General features: G+C 43.2%; 1 protein-coding gene across 1 annotated transcript in view; it reads right to left on the bottom strand.

Annotated features, from left to right (window-relative positions):
* The window catches only part of CASR (calcium sensing receptor), a 42,675-nt gene extending 29,917 nt beyond the window's left edge, over positions 1-12,758 (bottom strand). The window contains exons 1-3 of the mRNA XM_075034785.1: positions 12,399-12,758; positions 4,217-4,523; positions 434-1,315 (exon numbers count right to left, since the gene is read on the bottom strand). Coding sequence (XP_074890886.1) covers positions 434-1,315; positions 4,217-4,523; positions 12,399-12,715 — 1,506 coding nt within the window. The 5' untranslated portion in view covers positions 12,716-12,758. The remainder of the gene's footprint in view (positions 1-433; positions 1,316-4,216; positions 4,524-12,398) is intronic.
* Between the last annotated feature and the right edge of the window lie 2,034 nt (positions 12,759-14,792).

The following is a 14,792-nucleotide window of genomic DNA, read 5'->3' as shown; positions in this document are numbered from 1 at the left end:
TATGGAAAATTGCTGTGGGATTGCAAAAGACATAGAGCTTGCCAAAGAAAATGAACTCTAAAAACTGTTTTCTTTGTTTATGTGCTCTCTCCAGGCCCTCTTGTTTATGTAAGGGCTCAATATATGATCAAGTTACCTTGCGTCAGCCAGTCTGTGGTAATTGTCTGTGTGTGCACTTTTGGCCCACAGCGAACGCAAGAAAACTTAACTTAGTTTAAGCCCCTTTCACTGCAGCAAACCTAACACAACTTACCTTACTTTCCCTGTAGGGTGGGACCGTGCACCTAACTCACACACAAGTGATATGCTATGTCCCATGAGCCTTAAGCTGTGCCTGAGACCCAGGATTATGAAAGGTACCCTAAAAGGCATCCGGGACAACTTGTCTTTTTTCTGCAAGTATATTGCACAGGCACACAAATGAAGGACTTACCTGCCATGCCTCAACCTTCTTAATGTCCGCACAGGATCCGTTAGTGAAGAGTCCTTTCCCAGGGGTACAGGTATATATATCCTGCAAGGCATGGGCAATAGAATATACTGCCAAATACACATTATAGGATATCCGCAAGTGTGTGTAGTCCATGTACGGTGTCTCCACACTGGTGATGTTCTCATCCCCTGTGCATGGAGGTCGGAAGGCAGCCGTTCCATTTCCAGCTCCCAGTCCGTCTTCATGGCCCTTGTGGAAGGAAGTTGAAGCTGGAGAATTTTTGGACCCATCTGGGAGATAGCAGTTAAATGTCTCCTCCCAAAACTCCTTGGCAAAGCCATTGTTGGTGGACTTCTTGGGATGCACCTTCTGCAGGAACTCACGAAAGCCTGGGATCTGTCCTGCCTTCAGTGCAAACCCGATGGTGCTGCCAATGACACGGAAGAACTCCGGCATGGCTATCAGGGAAGAGCTGGCCCAGGCCTCGCTCGCCAGCCAGATCTTACCGGTGATGTTTCGCCTGACAATCTCTTTGATGAGAGGCTCCAGGTCTGGGCCACTGGAGAACACAACAATCACCCTTGCTGTGGAGTTCTGGATGACCTCCACTACCTGCTGGATCTCCTCTTCGTCCGAGTACTGGGAGATGAGTTCGCTAAAATCAATGCAGATATCTCTCTCCTCTGCCTCCTCCCTAAACTTTTCAATCCCTGGCCGGCCATAGTCATCGTCGGCTGCAATTGTTCCCACCCAGTTCCAGCGAAAGTACTCAATGATGTCTGCCATCGCCGTAGCCTGATGCTCATCATTGGGGATTGTGCGGAGGAAAGACTTAAACTGGTTCTTGTTGCTCAAGAGACGACTGGATGAGGCATAGCTGACCTGTGAGAGCACAGTAAACAAGCAAAACACACCATGAAGTGAACTGCCTGTGAATAAATTGCCTACATTTATCTAGCATCACTGTCAACCTGTGTAACCTCGGATGGGATGAAAAGAGAGCTGGCAGCCACGTACTCTTAGCCTGTGGTTGCACATGATCCACTCTGAGAGTCTGTATGTTCCTGTAGCTGTGGCTGTTTTACAGAGGCAAACATACAGGAGCAGCTGCTCGGACCAGAGAGGCTGCAGCAAGCTCACGTCCACCTGTAAGGTCAAGGATTTGAGGGAGAGAGACACTGATGCTAGCTTGGAGGAATGGCAGAGGGGTGAGCCATGGGTGGCCTACACGCACCCTGCTGTACTTCCTGCCAAATCCAGAAACAAGAAGAATGTATCTTTTAGATAAACGAGGGCAATGCACGTAATTCAGACAAAATGCAGGCTTCCTCTGTCCTGAACGAGACATGAGACGGCAGGCTGGTATTGCCATCTGGAACCTACCTCTGTCTGTCTCTCCTTGCCTCTCACCTCTGTCCCCACCCTTAAACAGGCTCCATCAGGCACCATATGTGTGTTATATACAATCCCTGCCAGCTGAATTAAGAATGTGATGTATATCAGTTGCCTTGACCCTGTGGAGTGTTATGGTAATGCTGGTCAGTACTACCTTAGCACTATTTCTTGATTGCTGGCCAGAATCAGCAAAGAAGCAAGTAGGCATTCCACGTTCCATGAGCCACCATGTTCTACAGTTAAAATGGGATTTTATTTCCTTTTCTAAGGCTATCAAGAATTTTTTTTTCCTAATCAGAACAAGTGCCATACGCTTTTAAGATATAATTTGGATTTTCTACAAGTAGGAAGAAAATCATAAAACCTAGAAGAGAACAGTTTAAAGATCTGGAGAACTTTTATAAGTCACTTATCTTTGCATTTTGAGATTGGTATCTGAACTCTTTAGGACTGACTCTCATTTTGTACAAAGTGGAAATTTACAGAAAACCTTCTCTCCTCCTTAAACTCTGGCATTTAATGTTTCTGCAAGAAGAAAGAAAAGGAGGTCTGCTAGTGCAGTTTGAAGGGCCACAGGAGCAAATCATTTCACAGAGCTATACTCTCCCCTGGACAGGCTCCTGCCCAGTGCTACTCTTATCTCCTACAACCTATTGCCAGGAGGTCCAGGCAAAGTACCCCGCTCCCACATGGGCTGTAAGGGTACACTGAGGTGAGATACTGAGAAACAGAACAGAAGTCATAACATTTTCAGTTTCTATGTCAGCCAAATGAGTAATGAGCCTTACATTAATTGTAAAATATACCTCCAACTTCCACTGAAATGCCAGGTCTATTAAGCATGGATTTTCTAGTGGCCTTGCTTTAAATGGTAACGATAATGTATATTCTAATGCTGCCCAACAACTCCCAGTTTAAAAGCATGCTTTCATTTGTCATACTTCAACCACCTGGCTGAGGTTTTGTTCCAGAACTGAACCTCCTGACATCTACCTGTTTCTGCAACCTCTAGATAAGACTACTGCTTTGTAGCACAAATGCCATTTCTTGTTCAAAGAGAAAGTCTGAGAACTGCAAACATCTCTGAAGTTCAGTCCAACCCACCAATGCTTCTCGGCTGCCCTTGTTCACCTGGTAATATGATGCATAAATCAGCAATACCCCTTAAAATGCTATCATGGTGTTTATTACACACCACCTTCCAATGCTACTCCAGGCAATACCTAGATAGCACATACTGCTCTTAGCTTAAACCATTCTTGCCCTGCTCAGAGACCAAATGTCCATTTTTTCAGACTCCTGTGGGGGAGTCAGGCTGATAACATTAAACAGACAAGATATATTACTGTGCACCAGGCAGTCAAGAATCCTTCCTTCTTCATTAGTGGTGCAGATGGGAATTGGAGCCCTGGCTGAAGTAAAGAAATATCCTCTCAGGACAGACTGAGAGTGCAGTGTGACACAATCTTGTTACAAGGACTCTTGTGAGCTCTGGCACCTGTATTCATTTTAGAAGAGGAATTGAAAATGTTAGGCTATACAAGGCAACACAGAAATGGATAAGGCCAAGCGCTTTTTCCAAAGTTATCATCAGTGTGGAAATCTAAAATCAAGAGCAACAACATTAAGTTATAATATGCCAGCCTCATACTTTCCTTAGGGTCTTGGCAGAGCAACAAGCTTGTAAAACAAAAGGATGGGACCATGGATGCTGGTACTGGCCCCACTAGAGTCAGCAGACAGCAAGAAGAATGCTGCGACACAGGAGCTGGCACAACTACACCACCACACAGAAGACCCCCAGGACAAGGAGGGGGGCATATCCACATGCTTTCACAAACCTTGTTCTGGAGGCCCTAGGGCAAAAGAAAGGCAGGTCAGCCCAGAAGAAACCTTCACAGCACCTGATCAGCACAAGCAACAACTTTACAGATCACCTACTTGAATGATCAGAGATGCTGAGAGACCTAAGAATAGCTGGCAATTGACTGAGCTCTGCCTTAAGTGGGCTCTGTGGGAGTTGGGAATGACGAGACAGTGACCGTGGTGAAGTAACATCACAACTAACCTGTCGAGGCTGGTAATTGCCAATGACTGACCTAAAATACCCGTGTTCACAGACTAAACCACTCTAGAGGACTCTAGTCCTCCCAGACTAAGTTGCTGTTGGCTGAATGTTGTTACTCACTGCTTGGTAACCTTTGTGCTTGGGGATTGCAAATTGCTAGCAAGACATATTTCTACCATAAGACACCCCCCACACTTTGTATTATTTCTCTCCTTGAGGTCCTATTGGAAATGGCAAAGATTAAACAATTGTTGTTTAATCTCTGCAGAGCAGAGTGGCAGGCCGCTTCTGTAACCTAAACAAGAGAGGTGAAGGCATACCTGAGGTATATAAAAGAGTCCCAGCAGATTGGCCACAGCAGTAGAGATGCCAGAGCCGGTTGCTCCCACGACTGCAATGGTGGAAGGGATATGTTCTGAGCAGTTGCAGAATTCATCCAGGTTCAGGGAGTCTATCTTGTTCTGGGCCACAAAACTCAGTGTGGCCTCCAGGGCTTTAGAGACTGTATTGCAAGTGTCAAATATCCTGTATCCCAGGGTCATGTTGGGAAGGAGAGTTGGGCTACTGTTTATTTCTTCTATGGCAAAGATCATAGCCTGGAGCCAGCGGAAGCCTCGGAAATTATACCTGGGAGAGCAAAAATAAAAATAAAATAGAGTGAGAAGGAGGGAAACAGAGGAGAGGAGACCAGGATTGAGACAGGGTGAAGAATTCCAGATACAAAAGGCAAAAGCAACTTATGCTATTTCTTGCATCCTAATAAATTTGAAAAGTTTTGCTTTTGTCTTCAGTGGTTACAGATGAGGTATGCATATGCTACAAGCTTTTGTTCTGGTTTTCAACTGTTCAGTTTGGGAGCTCACTTCAGAGGTTGTGAGGATGAGATGAACTTTTCTAAGTCCCCTAAAGTCTGGGGAAGTTGAAAGAGAGCATGCCTGGGGTGTTGGCTCTGGCCTGTCCCTTCTGCTCAGGACCTTAAACCTGGATCTCATGATTCCTGAGCAAACGCTCTGACACAAAGCTACACCTACCAGGTTTGCTTCCAGGCTCCTCTGACATGTTTCTGAATGCAGATGGCAGTGTCTGCTAAGCCTGATGCTGCCAGGGACTTGGGCTCAGGGATACTCGGTCTGTCAGCTCCTCATGGCTTTAAGCAGGCAGAGCAAGCTGAGACACAGCACTGGCGTGCTGCTGGATGCACAGGTGCCTGGGAGCTCTGCTCAGCGAAATTTGGCCTCACATCACACGCTTCACATTGTGAGAGAAAGCAAGTCAACCTGTTTGTGCCAGAGAACAGAGGTATGCTATAAATGCAAATCCTAGCGTAACTTGCTAACTTGTTAATTAGATACTTCAGTGCTTTCATTGAAGGAATAACTTTTCTCATTATTATAGTGCTCTCATACAGTTGCTTTAGACATGAGCTTCAGAAGGTGCCATCAGAGCTGGCCTGTGACATTGAAACTGTGAAATTGAAGCCTCCTCTGTTCTCTAAAAAGGAGAAGCTGAGTCTTTTGACCATCTCTCAGCTGTGCATGGAGCTAACCCAGAGCTGGGGAGTGGTGTGGCAAGTGTGCTGCAGGACCTGGGAGGCCCTGTTTAGAGCATCGCATGGGCTGGCAGTGAAAGAAGCTGATGCAGTGTGAGTGACTACTCATACAAAAAGGAGAGAAGCTTCTACATGGAAATGAGCAGAAAGAAAGTAGCTTTGATACACCTTATTCTCAAGTTTTACTTACTGTGTTTTCTCCTGTAAAGTTGCACAAGCAACCAGTTTTGTGCTTGTGAAGCTGCTGTGTTTTAGGGTAATTCAGCTGGAATGCCAGAATCTTTCATGAACTGAAACCTGCCCTTCCTTGTAATGCACTATGGGTCAGGATAGCAGTTAGTTTGCAATTTTGTGTTGAGCTGCAGCTGAAAACAGGTAAGTGTCAAAGCAGTTATGCTTGAGATCCATTGGGAAAACTGACGGGCCCCAGAACTGGAAAAGCCTGGGGAAATAGCCTGCCCATGAATAGATTCTATATGAAATGGTAAATTTTAGGTTTCACATGAGTGCCATTTTGAAATGCTTTGCGAGATTTTTCCATTATCAAGGTGAAGTTTTCTACTGATAAGCTGCATGAAATCACGATCTTTCAATCTCTGAGATGTATGACCTGAACAGTTTTTAATTGCTGGATTAAAATAATTGCCTCTAAAGTTGATGTTAGCTATGTCTGACTTCTTCAAAGCTAAATGAACACAACCACATTACTTCCATTCCAGGAGTTTTATCTGATTCATCTGGGATCAGAATGTCTAAAGATATTACATCTAAAGTTTATCTTTCAGTCTTAAAAACTTCATTTATTCAACTTGATTTCACCTGCTCCAGACATCTTTGGCCAACTTCCAAATGAGGTTCTGCTCTGAGGTTGTACCTCAAAGACCAGACAGCATGGTTTCAATTCAGATCTCTTCAAGTCAAAAAGTTTAAGGCCAATAAACAGCCTTAGTTATAACTTATGACCAAAGGGACAGCTAGCTTTTTTAAGATAATTCTTTAGAAAATGGACACCCTTTAGAACACAGCAGTGTGTGTTATCATTAGAAGTAATTTGGTCATTTAGATTATTTTTTGCTCTAGTTGCAACCATTAAGGAACGAGATGCCAGGGAAGAGCTGACATATGCTCCTGATGTTTATTTACAGCATGAAGCCTGTACTTCAGGTACTTGAGTTTGCATTGGTTTTATTTTGGAGGGGAAAGGAGGGTAGGGGGTGTTTTCTGGGAGCTAGACTCCAAAATGTCTTTGAAATGCTCTTGATAATTTACCTCAAACTAGCCTGGGCAGGAGACCTGCAGTTCTCTTCAGTTGCACCTCTGCTGATAGCAGCATCAGCAGATCAGGAGAAGAGGATCAGATGGGATGGAGACAAACAGACCTTGCTCTGTCTTCTCTAACACCTGATAGAACTTCAGACAAGGTCTCATACAGTGTTGTATCAGTACTGTAACATGGATATGGACAGATGAAAGCAGTGCCACTAAACTGGTCTAAATGAAGCAAGATTTCATGATTCCTCCAATCCCTGTGAATGGAAATTGTGTGGATAAATTCTCTCCCATTGTACTGTAAGACCCCAGCAAGGAGCTGCAGATAGGTTCCTCTAGGCTTGGTGTGTACATGAGTGATGGGTAAGAGCAGCCTTTGAACCTGGCAGCAGGTTATGCTGATCCAGCTGACCTCCTGTGCTATGCTGCTGCTGTGACTAATATGACTAGTCACTGGAACGCTCTGTCAACCATGCAGAAATTTGATCGGTAATTTCCATGAAGAAACTGCAAAGGATTTGCTAACAGAAGCAAACTTTTCATTAGATTTCCAGAATCTTTAAATAGCCACTGATATTTTCTTGGTGGAAAATAAGCAACCTCCAAAACTTATTTTCTGCTGCATTACTTTACAGGTATGTTGGCATAGTCTTGTATTTTAACATTTCTGAGATGTGGTGCTATGAAAAGTGGCCCTTAAACTCTAAATGAGAGTTTAATGTAAATAATTCAGTGCCCAAAGGTGTAGATAGGAATTTTTATTTACACTTGGTTCTTTAAAGGTTTCCTTTCTGATGCCTGTTCTCCCACCTGCCAGAGTATGCAACCCACTGATCTTCCTACTCCCAGGCAGGAGCACAAACAGGGAAAGATAAATCAGAAACAATTCCTCCACAAATCCTCAGTTTAGTTGTCATGTCTGCAGGGGATGGATTATCTTTGCAGCAGCCCAGTTTGCTAGATAGTAAACTCGCAAGATCTCACTGATTCCCGCCAGTTTCTTTCTAGTTGGTAGAAATGTGTCTGTCAAGGGGTGCTCAGGATGGCTTAAATGTCTCAGTCAATGTTACAAAGCAAGGGTATATAAATTAAGGGACACAAGCTCACGGCATGGTTTAAGCTCCCTGTAGCTCCATCCCCTGTTTGTTTGCTTGTTTGTTTGTCTGGTTTGGTTTGAACAGCTCTTACTGTCTGGATCCAGCAGGGAAATTAGTCCTGATCCCTGTTGGTCTCCATAAAGGAGTAATTCACAGCCTCATGTGAATTCATGACCTTCATTTATCAACACTTGCAAGGCACTAAACTAAAAGCAATAGAATATGAAGGAAAAGGAGAAAGTAATGTGAAAGCTCTAAATACAGCTTTCACTTCCCCCCCCATATCTGACAGGTACTTTTATTCAAGAATGGTTACAAATCCTACATATGGCTCTTGGCTCACATTAGTACTCCTCTTTCTCTAGTGGTTGTATGCACATAGTAATTTCTCTGTCCTCTCTAGATTTCCAGTACATTAATTACATGTTATTGCTGCTACTACTACTGCTATTACTAAGCTATGCAAAGGGGAGACCTTCAGTTGTTTGTTAGATTCCTGCAGTCAGTAGGTATAATGAGTTGCTTACTACTCTTACAAGCTAGGACTGTGGGTAAGGGGAATTTTGCAGACCAAAGAAAATTAAAAAATTATAATTCAGAAGGTGGATGGAAGAGAAAGAGGAAAAGGAAATAATTTGGTCTTAGGGAGGAAATTCTAAATATCACGCTATGCATTCAGTTCTGCAGTGGGGTTAGCAAATACATCCACAAAGGGTAGAATTAAAATTCTCTGTTCTCTCAGATGGGCAGACAGACTCAGTGAGCTAAAGCGTTGCAGAGCTATGCTCTGTGAAGTCCTGCACTATGACATGGGAATGATGTCTCACCACAATTTCACAGCATGAAGGCTATGTGTCACAGTGTGGGACCTTGGCTATATTGCTGATCAGAACACAGGAAATAGGCATTAAAAATGATGACCTAGTGACACTATATTGGCAACACTGTCAGCTCAGTAAAGATATATCTTCACTGCAGTTTATTACAGTAAGGAATATATAGGTATAGCCCACCTGTGCAATAATGCTAACAATAACACTAACGATACCACCACCACTACTGTTAATCTACATGAAATCAAGTAAGGACAGAGAAATCAGGTTATGAATAGGCCTCTGTAGGTGCTGACAGGGAATGGGGGTCAGGGATTGCTTGTGCTGTGCTCAGCCTCTGCCTCCACTGCACACATCAGATATGCATCAGCAAATGTTATATGGAAAGTTGCTGCAACAGCAGCTGAGGCGTACAAAGACAGAAGGTGTATTTATATCAAATGCGGGATACTTGATTGCTTAAAAAATAAACAGGAAACAAAATTGCTCCCACTTTTGTACTCCTATCTGACATTTGGTGTGGTGAAATCATGCATAAGTTTTCACTTTGGACTCTACAACTCAGTGCTTAAAGCGTGAAGATGCATTTTCAGTAGAAACAGCACAAAAAGAACGGAGACCAGATCATTACTGTTCCTTTTTCCTTTCACTGCTGAGTTATGCCTATAGTTTTCCAAATAATCATGTGCAAGGTATGCACAGTAGGTTCAGGCCAGTACATACGCTGAGCTGGGGAGAAATGTGGCATGCCACAAGAGTATGAAGAGCATGAAAACTGAAAAACTAGAGAGAAAACTGTCCTACCCATTTTGAGAAGCCCTGTTTGGGAGCACAGGTATGGCACTGAACACAGCTAAACGTGTGGGAAAATGTCCCAACAGCACAGATCAGGCTGAACAGTCCTCAAAAGAAAGAAAAGCCACATTGTCTTAAATTGTTCGATATTGAACTCCAGAAGACACCAGGGCAAACCACCCACAGGGTTTCAGTGGGACCCTTACGCCTTCTCTTGGTTTCAAAGCAAGGAGCTTTTCATATGGTCTAATGACTTGCTGCTGCTGCCTAATGGAGGAGAGTATGAGGAAAGACAGATGCTCATACTCCTAGAGTGACCTGGGTCTAATTTTCTTATGTGACCTGAGACACATTTTCCTATGTAATAAAGAGATTAAAAGCTGTACACAGCCACCTAAAAAGGGGACAGGTATAAAACTGATTAGCCTCAGCTTTGAAAAGATACAGCAGTGCTGGAGAAGGCTCAGAGAAGGGCAACAAAGGCATTCAAAGGTATGGGAGAGATTTAGCACCTTTGGTTTGACCAGGTACAGCCACACTTATGCTCCTTTAGCAGATTTCCCACCTTACAGGACTTTTTGACACCAGAAGATTAGGGAGATTTTACTTCGGGAAGAAACTGGGGCCTATCTCCCTGCCCCCCCCCCCCCCCCCCCAAAAAAAAATGAGTTCAATCATTCCAGACTAGCCAAGGAAACTCAAATGTGGTATGAAAGACTGTAGCTCATGACTTGAAGAATATATTGGGCTCTTACAGTCAGCATGCACAACCCTGCCACAGGCTACTACCTAATCATGGAGTCCAAAACCAAAAAGGACAACCATGGGTGTGTTGAGAGATCTCTGTACAAGTCCAGCCAGAGGAATTTTCTGACCTAAATACTGCTTAAAATAGAAAACCCTTTCAGGAAAAATATCTGCTCTCAATTTAACATGTACCAATAACAAGGAATACACATAAACTGTCCCATGGATTAATTATCTTCATCATTAAAATCTGATGACGAGTCTCAAAACGTCTTCTCAACCCAATTGCTTCTGAATGAAACCTTTCCTGGAAATGGACGTTTGCTGGTAAAGATGTGTGCAATGAAGGAAATTCCAGTCATCTCTAGTCCAGTTATCCCCTTGTTCCTATCGTAGTTGGTACCACCTCTGCAGCTAGATCTCTGACCTTCATTAAGTATTCTCTCTATTTGCATCATGCTATCAACTCACAATTTATCCAGTTCCTTGAGGGAGTGCAGCAAAGTGCCACAAATGCCTGCTCCTTTAGTCAACTCCTTTCTTTTGCACCCACAGCTTCTTGGTGCAGGAGTAAGAGGAACACAGATTTTACCCAGGCAAATTTCAGGTGTAGGGTGTCTTTTAGCAGACCAAATGCCACCCAGAAGGATCTCCCACTGTGTCCTTAAAACAGCTGGTTTGGCTTTTCAGGATTTGCCTGTTGCTGGCAGTGCTACCTCATTAACAAATATTTCGGCAACCACATACTTGTACTCAGGGGGGAACATTCTCCTGTGACCCGTTCTAATAATGCGACCATGTCAAGACAGTCACTGAGGCAGACCCAGTGCTGACAGACATGAAAGCTATGTTCAGTTTGCAAATATCTGCACTGTCCTGCCTGCCACCTAGAGCAGGTGAAGAAGACAGTGGAGCTGAAAACATCCATCGCCTTTCAGCATTCCACTTTTAAAATGCTGCATCTGGGAGACAAAAGATGCTGAGAATCTGGCAGAGCTTCTTGCTCCATGAAATAGATATTCCACATACATTTAGTTCATGACTTTCTTGTGCATACACAGAAGAAGTCAAAAGAACCCCTGCTTAATTACACTTCTTTCTGTGTGCTCCCTATGAGAGCATCTGGGGATGATCTCATAACCGAGATGGATGTGTCTTGCTCAGTGTCTTAGTGGGAAACCACACCTGAAATCTGTAAGCATAGCAGGAATGCTGTCAGCCATTCTTCATTGCCATCTGCAACAAAACTGTACTAGATCCCCAGTCTAGCATGAGAGGTCCAAATAATTCCAGATACACAATTTTTCACATGTGATTACAGAAGAGGTCCCATAACGCTGAAGTGTTTTCCCATGCGTGGTCATGAAAAAATTCCACATCAATTTCTTAGATTTTGTTTATATGATGTTTCAGTTGCAATCAGTTTCTGTCACACTTTCCACTTGTTATGTGTATTATGTGCAGGGTTGTAAGCTTAAAAATTCCTCATGTTTCATCATAAAAATGGCTACACTTCAATAATAAGAGAATTTGTTTTCATGTGCATTTCTCCCTCCAGGGTTAACTGCCAAATACTTAAGACAAAACCTATATCCACTGTTCACATAGAAGAAAAGGACTTTGGGTGAGGAAAGCCTGGGTAAAGAGTTCAAGTCTGGGACTTCGTAAAGGTCCTAAAGATATTACGTGTTCAGTGGGATTTTTCAAAAGCAGTGACCTATCTCACTTTCACCTATTCACTTGTTTAGGCAACTAAACAGTTTGTAAAGTCTCAGAAGATGAGAGGCAGAACTGGAAAAAAAACCCCAAATTTGATTTCTAAGCTATTTTGGTATGCATGACTGTAATCAAATGAACTTAAGGGCACTATGGGTTCTTTTCTGTCCTTCTGCTAGGAAAGCTGATTTCAGATACTATTCAAATGTCCACTGTGAATGGCCAGGTAGATCAGTATATTCATGTTTTGGCAGCTTTGGGTAATACCAAGATTGCCCTCTTTCACTGTCGAAATATTATTTTTGTTACTGTTTAACATAGGCACCTCCTGTCTTTACACACTTGTTTTTTCTATTATTTACACCATAACTTTCCATTGCCTCTACAGGCATCAGATCACAGACCGTATTTACACAATGTATAGCATGTCACCTAAAGTCGAGAAAGGTCAAGACTTCCCCACCAAAACATTTTATTTTCCTTTTTTGTGGCTTACCTTATACACTCCACAGATTCTGGTCTTGATTTTAGATCCTGGTCTTTAGCAGCCACTCCAAAATGAATGGGGAACAATCCTCCAAGAATAATGTCTCCCTTCTTCTGTGCCCGTTGGTTTGGCCCATAGGCAGCAGTGTTCCAGGTAAATAGCAAAAGAATCAAGCAGCAGCTATATAAAGTCATTGTTCCTCTTTTCACCAGGGGGTTATAGGATGCAAATTTGGAAAAGATGATGTAATAAAGCAGATGTCGTAATATGTAAGATTTTCCTTTCCTTAATACAACACAGAGAGGATTTCGGACACATGTCTGCATGGAGATAAGCAACAAGGTGGGAGCCACAGTGCTGGTGTTTCTCCCTCTGTCTTCCCCATTGCAAAAAAACAATTCAGCAGTCCTTCCTTCTTCATAACCAAAGCATTACGGAGAGCCCATCTCTGAGAACTGTAAAAGAAAGACATGAAAAGTGATCCCAGCTACACACCAGGGCCCCATGCTGCCACGGTGGTTCTGCTTTGTCAAATCAACCCCTCAGTATGGCCCCGAGGCTATGCCCACTCAACAACCCACCCAGGGCACATACCAGCCTTGACAGAGTAGGCCAGGCACCCCGGTGATGCCACCCACACCTCCTCAAACAAGTGTCAGATGCCTAATTCTCTATCACATGTAAGGTGCGTTACTAAATATTCCTATGGTTCTTCATGACTCTGGTCACAGGAGACCCTGTAAAACTTGTGATCAGACCTCCATGAACAGAGAGTATGCTGTGAGAGATTTGGATGGGCAAGTGGGGAATAAAGAAGCATCAAATGCTGTAAGAATCAAAGCTTTCTCTTAAGCAAATAACTATGATAATCTTGCGGTGTTGGTCCATCCCCTCCTTTCCCTTGATCGTTCTTAACTCTCTGGTTTGAACTTATCCTTGCTAAAAATGAAACAAGGTCACAAGAAAGACTTCTTTCACATTGAAAGTGAGGATGACTTCCAGGGAAGCATTTGAAATCAAGATACTTCTCTGTAATGAATCATGAAGGCTTGAAACGTTCAGTGATCATGTCATTGCAAGCTTAGCTATAGAGCTTTGAAGCCTCCATCCTGGGGATGAGAAATATTGCAGCTTCTCTGTGCTCAATGCATTTTCCCTGCAGCACATCTACAGGCCTGCCAAATGAAGAACTAACTTAATTATGGCATATGAAAATGGCTATAGCTATGGGGGAGGAGGTAGCACAAAAAAATCACAATAAACAGCTCTTCAGCCTGTTTGGAACAGGTCTTAAAGCTAGTAGTAAAAATCTGAAGTTAGTCAAATTCAGAATAAAAGGTAGGCATAGGTTGATAATCCTGATGACAGTTAATTTCTGAAGCAAGCCATCAAGAGTTTTCAAGTGCTGAGAACCTTTTTATGAGGATGACTTATTATGCACTAAACATACCTAGGCAGATTTGACCTCTGCCTAGGTCAAAAAAAGGAACTACTGCAGGGAAACACTGTGATCATGGGGGTTCTTCTAGTAGTCAGCCTTAATGATTATGCGTGCTGTATGACCACCAAGCATTTGGAAATATTTCATACATTTTTGTTAAAATGAAGGTCCAGATGCAGCAGTCAATGGGAGAAGAGAGATAAAGCTCACATCATTCTCATGCCCCTGCGGTCAACAGACAGCTGGGTAGACGCTTCACTTCTCTGTGGCGGGTCCACTCTAAACTATTCTTTGATCCTGGCTTGAACAAGCGCATTTTTATTGGCAAGGGCAATCAAATCTTTGGCTAGAGATCAAAATATGTCTAGGCAAACAATCTTCTACCAGGAAATGTGGAGTCACATGGAAAGATTTTGTAGGAACCTACTGGTTTTCATATGAAAAAATATGTATTTCATGTTTGTAGCATCCAAGTGACTCAATCTAAAGTCAGAAACTCCCATTTTTGTCAAACTTGACTGCTAGTTCCCTACCCCTGAATGGGGATTTCAACACCATCCTCAAAATCTGAAACATGGACATGAAATGTCCAGCTGCTGCTGACACTGGCAGTCAGAAAACACTTTGGGATGTTCCTCTGGCAAGCCACTGGAGTTATGTCACACTGCTCTAGCCAGGATGCAATATCGTCTATCCCTTGTGAGCACGTTGTCTCAACATCTGACTGGTACCTTTTACTGAGGAGCCTCTGGTATTGGCATGTGGCCCTTTGACAGCAGGATGACAGAATTTTAACCAGAGCCAGGATTAGGAAGTGACAGAGCAGTGCAACAAGGGAGTGTCCCCAGGTTTTTGGGTTCTCATTTTTCCTGGTAGATGGATGGTGGTTCTTGCTTCTTCAGTGCCCAACAGAATAAGAAACTTGCCAAGTTTCAGCTAGGGAAAGGTTATCTTCCTCCCAC

The sequence above is a fragment of the Buteo buteo genome, chromosome 8 (genome assembly GCF_964188355.1).
Source record: "Buteo buteo chromosome 8, bButBut1.hap1.1, whole genome shotgun sequence".
Lineage (NCBI taxonomy): Eukaryota > Metazoa > Chordata > Aves > Accipitriformes > Accipitridae > Buteo > Buteo buteo.
Note: the sequence above shows the minus strand (reverse complement) of the source record. Positions and strands in the feature narration are given on the sequence as shown.